Here is a 7,060-nt window from a genome sequence, read left to right as displayed (position 1 = left end):
TTGAATCCAAGTTGGACCAACATATTGAAAGAACTGATAAGAGGTTCGCAGAGGTTAAATCTGAAATACAAGCCAGTTCCTCTAAGATGAGTGCACAATTGGAGCAAATTATGAACCTCTTGAGTCAAAGAGTGATCAGAACACTGCCATCTCAGCCAAAGCCTAATCCAAGGGAGGAATGCAATGCCATTACTCTAAAAAGTGGGAAAAATTTGAATGGGACGCAAACACATAAGTCATGCACGCCTGTGCTGAAGGAGGAACACACCCTTGCATCATCCTGCATGCCCATGCTGCTTGAAACAGAACAGCTGTGCTTAGAATAGAACGCCCTTGCAAACAACGAAGGCACGGTCGTGCTAGACGGAAGCAAGGTCATGCTCAACGAAGGCACATCTGTGTTGGATGATGAGCAAGGTCGTGCTTACCACCCAGATGCGAAAAAGGAGACAAGGGAAAATGCACCAGTGGTGACAAAATTGAAAGTTCCATTTCCACAACGATTGATGAGTAGCCAGAGAGACCCTCAGTTGAAAAAGTTCCTTGGGATCCTCAGAAAGCTCCACATCAATATTCCTTTTGTTGAAGCCATATCACAGATGCCGAAATATGCTAAATTTCTGAAGGAGATGCTAAGAAACAAAAATAATTTGGAAGAATTCGAGACAGTCAGATTGAATGAGAAGTGCTCAGCAATTTTACTAAGGGAGCTGCCGCCTAAGCTTAAGGATCCAGGGAGTTTTACAATTCTATGCACTATAGGCAATTCTTATTTTGATAAAGCGCTCTGTGATTTAGGCGCTAGCATCAATCTAATGTCATTTTTTGTGTTTAAAAGGTTGGGTATGCAAGAACCCAAGCCAAGTTCAATCTCTCTGCAACTTGTTGATCGTTCAATAACGTATCCTAGGGGCATAGTGGAGGATGTCCTAGTCAGGTAGATAAGTTCATGTTTCCTGCAGATTTCATTGTCCTTGACATGAAAGAGGATGACGAAGTACCCATCATACTAGGGAGGCCTTTCCTAGCCACAGGAAGAACGATAATAGATGTTCAGCAAGGGAAGCTCACACTGAGGCTAGATGATGAGGAAGTTGTATTTCAAGTTTTCAATTCTTTCAAGTACCCTTCTAGCCAAGAGTCCTGTCACTTTGTGAGCACTGTAGATGTTGCTTCTCCTCCTCCAATTTATGTGAAGCATGGAACCACAAGAAGAAGGCCAAGGAGGAAGCAATATAAGAAGAAGAAAAGACAAAAGCTTAAACCATCCAATAATAAGCCTCTTGATTTAGAACTTAAATTTTCTTCTCTTTATTCTAATCCCCATTTTATGAATAATTTTTCTGATGTAATAGGTGTTGGGGAGGCAAAGCTGCTGGGGAGACAATTGCATATCAAGGGAATCACCTCTGAGACTCATACCTTCTTCCCACCATGATTTAACAGGAACGTTAGGCTCGTGACGTTAAACAAGCGCTCCCAGGAGGCAACCTGTGTCTTTTATTTGATTTAAATTTTATTTCTTTTTGTTTATTTTAATTTTTGCTATTTATATTTTATTTTTAGAATAAAGAATAAGCATATTGAAAGATTGCAAGAATGGAGTTGATTGTTCCCACACTTTTGAGCTTTGATTTGGATGTACGCCCGTGCTCATCACATACACGACCATGCATTGAGTTGTAGTTGTGAGAGAAAGCTTTACATCTTAAGCATGGGCGTGCTGCCTCACTCGTAGTCGTCGCGCTAAGAATTATTAGGGAACCTCTTTCCTTTTTATTTAATTGCCCTCTTTGCATGCTTTTAATTTGATTTGTTTCAATCATTGAGGACAATATTTCGCTTTAAGTATGAGGGAGTAGTTCCTACTTATATGATTATTATTACATGTTATTGAGTAAAGTGCCTATGCTATTTTTTATGATAATTTAAAACTTTTTCTCTCATGGAACCCAATTTTTCTAGATAGAAGAGCATGTTGAGTGATCTTTATTGGCATTATACTTTCATTTGGAAACTAATAATTAGCTAAGTTCCTTACTTTTATGCTCTATATTAAACTTTAACCCACAGATGTGAGTTTTGAGCCTTAAAGGGGATTTCTATCTTAATTTAATTAATTGTACCCCTTTCCTTATTGTTTTGTGTGATTATCTCCTTAGGATTTGTGCTCTAGAACTTGACTTGTAACCGACTTAAGACTTCTCTTTTTAATTGCATGTTTTTAATATGATTGAGGCATAATAGGATTTTTATTATTGGCCTTCAGCATGTTTGAGATACAACTAGTTGTCCACTTTGAGCTTTATTGATTTTCTTGGTCCTATACATTAAATTTATAAAAATATTTTGATGACCTTGAGTTTATGAATGGAGCAATTGAGTTGTTGAATTATTTGATAAATTCTCTTCTATATCTCTCATGTGCAAAAAGAAAGAATAAAAGTATGAAAAAGAAAATGAAAGAAAAGAAAAGAAAAGAAAAGAAAAAGGGTTATATATGATTGAAAGGAGAGAAGAATAAAGATATTGTTCACATACAAAAATATAAAAATTACTCTAAGAGCTTCATTTGTAAACTTAGGGGATGTTTGTAATTGTTATAATCCATTAACCCCCTTTGTATATTCCCTTTCTTTCATTTATCTCACCTCAATTATTATAACTCCTTGGCCACATTATAACCTGAAAAAGACCTCATGATTTTTACTTGCATTTAATTTATTTAGTGGAGAGTCGGTTTATAGTCAATCCTATGGTAGTACACTCTTCTTTAGGAGAACTGAGTGATATCTTATTTTGTCCCTTAGTGAGAGAGGAAAGTAAAGTACCTCAGTTTGATGTTTGAGTGAAAAGTATGGAAATATAAGATTCTAATTAGGAATCCTTTTGATTGGTTATGCTCAGTGATATTACTCTTGTTGCTCTCTTTATCTCCTCCATCTCGGGTTCCTTGTGTGGTATTAAGTTTTAAGTTATTATGTTACTCTTAACCAGCACTTTGCTTGAGGACAAGCAAACAAATAAGTATAGGGGAGTTTATAAGTCTGTAATTAGGCTCTCTTTTACAGCCCATATATTCATATTTGACCTTTATTTTATTTGAGTTTTACACTAATTTATATATTAATTGTGCAGTTTGGTATAGAGAGGCCGCAAGTGGATTTTGGGTGCATTCTGGACCCAAATTGATGGAATATTAGAGCTTCGCAGCAATCAGCACGCCCAGACCCATTCAATAAGCACGGGGTGCTTCGAGCTCATGAACGGTCCTGCTTAAGGCCTTGCACGGCCGTGCTCATCTACGAGAAGCCCATTTATGAAGAGTTTGTAGGGTTTTCAAATCCTATAAAAGGGAAGATCTCAGACATTGTAAGAAAATTGTTTTTACATCTTGGCTTTGGCTCTAGAATACATCTGATCTCATCTCTCTTGCACGGGATGTTTGGTATATGCTTGGCGAGACTTAGAGCTTCAAGCGATCGTACTTGAAGATCGGGAACACATGTCACACTCTAGTTTGCTATTTCTTTTGATCATGGCTTTGTTTATGACTGTTTTAGTTCTTTTTCTTTAGCATGAGTAACTAAGTCCATAGCTAGGGCTATGAGAACTATTGTTCATGAATTTATGGAATTTTGATATTTGAATTTAAATTTGATTTTCGTTTTGTGATTAGATTTTATCCTATTGCGCTTCTTTCTTAATCCTAATTAATTATATCATCAGCCAACCATATCTCGGTTAATTAATAGATTTATAGGGTAAAATGAGACAAAGGATTAGGTGGACCAAACCAATCTTTCTCTTCTAATCGTTATTAAATTAACAAGTTAGTAGGTTCCTAAAGCTTTCTTAAATTAATGTCTTGCATGACCATTGGGGATGTTGATTTAGAGAAAAGAATATTAATATTGCATTACCATTGGGTATTAATAGTATTCATATGAATGATTGGTAATCACAAGGAAATTAAATTTAGAGTTAAACAGAAGAATAACATAAAGGTTAATTTTCTCTTGTTAAATTAACCTAATTCTGGGAGGAGAGGAAGAGTATTAAATCTTAATAGGAATAGGGATAGAGTCTATATGAATGAACTAGGGGTTACCACTTTTTATTGATTGAACTTTATAATTCTACTTCTTGTTCTTTATTTCAACCTTGGAACTACACAACCCCCCCCCCAATTAATTGATGTTTTTAACATGTTTGATGCACATTCTCAACCATTGTCATTGGAGTCGACCTAGGTTAGCACCCTAGTATTACATTAATTTCTGTTTATATTTTGATGAAGATTAATGACAAATTTCTTTTCATCATTTCTCTCTCTGTTCTTCTACCTTCTCTTCTTGGAGAAATCTCTATCGATACCCAAATCTCTTCTTGATCCAAGTTTAAACATCAATTCCATTCAGATCCAAGTAAGTTTCTCGAAACTTATATCTCTAGTTTTGTTCCTTTCCTTCGATTTTCTTCTCATATTTTTACCTTGAAATACTTAAGAAACTTCATATTTCGGACGATATTCCTGTTGATATCGTGGAACTTCTCTGTTAGATCATTTAGAGAACTCGTTTTGAGGAACCATTTCCAGGTAAGGGGAGTTGATCCCAAACCCTAACTCTTTTTAGTATTTTGGATTCAAAACGCTAGGTTTTTCTATTTAAAACCCTATGATTATTTTTAGAACTATTTAAATATAATTTGTAGTAAAAATATGAATAAAATCATTTTTGAGGAATATTATGAATTTCATTAACCAAAAGTGTTAGAAGGTAGTTAAGATTTGTTATTGATATATTTGGAATAATAAATATACGGTGAATATTAGATTATGTTAAATTCTAGGATAGTCAACTTATTAGTATTGAGAAGATATGTATATTGTGTAGTATAAATTGGATTGAGTCTGAAGGTGTCCAACTTTTGGCATATTATACTTATTGTATAGTGTGATATTTGTAATGCCCCGACTTTTGTAATGATATTTTATATATTAATATAAATTGTGAATTTCTATTTGAATGAGTATTTGCTGTGAATTATATGTGTATGTGTCTGATGACGTGAATATATGTGAATATATGTAGATGAATATATATGTATAATTGTGAATGTTGGTGGTGTATTGAGAGATTGGATGTGTTTGGATTGGTTGGAAATATTGGCTAAGTGTGTGTTGCAAAGACATTCTCGCTATAGTAAGTGGATTCTCGCTGTAGCGGCAAGGCCCTGGACGTAGAGTATGATTATGTTGCGTTCTTGCTGTAGCGAGAAGGCAACAGAGAGGGGTGCATTTCTGAGTGCAGTCTCATTGTAGCGAGATTCTGCAAAAACACAAAGTGCAGTTTCCTCTGATATATTCGCTGTAGTGAGAGAGGGTGTCGCTACCGCGAAGGATGTCTCATTGTAGCGAGAGCATCGCGACCAGAAGGGTATTTGAGGGGTTTAGGGTTTGAGAAATTCATTTCTCATTCCTCTCTTTGAAATCTCTTTAATTCTCTCGACCCTAAACCTTTTTCACTGATTAAATTCCCTCCAAAGCCGTTTAGGAGTAAGATTGAAGGTTAGGATCACGTTTGGAGCGTTTGGAGGTAAGTTTGATGGCTAGGGTTTAAATTTTTGTCCCTATTCTCTATTTTCTCTGTTGTTCTTGGTTTCTCATGGAATTCTTCCATGTATTTAGGATGAAATTTGTGTGGAGAGCACGTTCTTTATTGATTGGTGTTATAGGTCTTCGATTTGAGGTAAGAAGGGACTTTACCCTATCTCATTTTGTTTTGAATTTGTTTATTTGCTATGGGATGCAATGTGGTTGAAATAGAATGTAGGGATAGGCGTGTTTTGATAGAAGATTCTTGATTGAGCATAATGAAACAAATGTTGAGCATAGTGTGGGTAATGTAGTAATTTGATTGTGGTAAGGATTTGATGTTTAAGTGTAATGTGATTGAATGTGGGCATACGTGCTATATGTGAAATTGAATATCATGATGTGATTGAGTATGTGGTTGAAAGCTTAGACATGCCATTGATTGATGTTGAATATTGTGAATGGTTGGAAATATGTGCTAATGACATGTGGGTGTGATTGTGATGATGTTTGGAATGTTGAAAAACTATGAATGGTTTAGCGATACATTGGGGGTGTAGAAGATGGGGCGGTAGAAATACCTTGGGGAAGAGAGGGTGGTGGTGACACCAACAGTGAGCGTGAGTGCACCATAGGTCACACACTCTCCTCTTGACTTGGCCTCTGACTAATACCTTTGCTCGGGGACTCAGTACTACACACGTTGTATCCATGGAGTAGGAGCTATCTGGCGATCATCCACGGTGTGAACTAAGTAAGTGTCTGAGGTTGAGGGCATCAGGAATATGTGATCATAGTGCCACAGTGAGCGTGGTTAGCGTGTAATGAGTGCACGTGAATATTTTATGTGAGCTGTTTGATGGTGCAGTGAGCACACCTGTTTGTGAGTGAGAATAGAATGATGAAATTAATGCCTTGTACTTGTTGATGCATGATTTAAAATATGTTAGAAAATGTGTGGGATGGGCAAGGTGAGACTCTATGCTTGTTTATGTGTATGTGATAGTGTAGAGTACTCACCTTTATATTTATTTTCAAGTGACCAAGACAATCAACACAAGGCTTAGTGAAAGGATGAATGATATTGCTATAGGGCTTAGAATATTTTTTTTGAAACTGAAATGTATTGATTAAGACTTGTAGCAATAATTGATTCAAAGATGTAATTCATCCTTATTTGAAATGCTTTAATGAAATTATGCATTGGGAAACTATTTGAATGGAATTTTTATCATTCCATTTTTTGAAAATTTTATTTATTTGAAAATTAAATTAATGTGTTACAATATTGTGTGATAATTTTCTGTGTTAGATTAACATGATGTAATAAGTATAGATATAGTTTGATAGTTGATATGTGTCCAAATTGGGTAAATTCACATGAATAATGAAAGTGTTGATTGATTTTGAAAGTATGTGATATATGAAAGAGAAAATAGAACATGATTGAGAAAGAATGAG

General features: G+C 35.5%; 1 protein-coding gene across 1 annotated transcript; it reads left to right on the top strand.

Moving 5' to 3' along the window:
* Positions 1–377: 377 nt before the first annotated feature.
* Positions 378–941, top strand: LOC113866107. Its single transcript, XM_027500995.1, has one exon. It carries the CDS (start codon positions 378–380, stop codon positions 939–941), a length of 564 nt encoding a protein of 187 aa, XP_027356796.1.
* Positions 942–7,060: the final 6,119 nt, after the last annotated feature.

The sequence above is a fragment of the Abrus precatorius genome, unplaced genomic scaffold (assembly GCF_003935025.1).
Source record: "Abrus precatorius isolate BTA unplaced genomic scaffold, Abrus_2018 Scaffold4, whole genome shotgun sequence".
In the NCBI taxonomy this organism is placed as follows: domain Eukaryota; kingdom Viridiplantae; phylum Streptophyta; class Magnoliopsida; order Fabales; family Fabaceae; genus Abrus; species Abrus precatorius.
The sequence above is the reverse complement of the archived record's forward strand: the minus strand, read 5'-3'. Positions and strand labels throughout refer to the sequence as shown.

What these genes read in the sequence shown, in the direction of transcription:
- LOC113866107 (XM_027500995.1), top strand. Translation starts at nt 378, where the DNA reads ATGCTCAACGAAGGCACATCTGTGTTGGATGATGAGCAAGGTCGTGCT.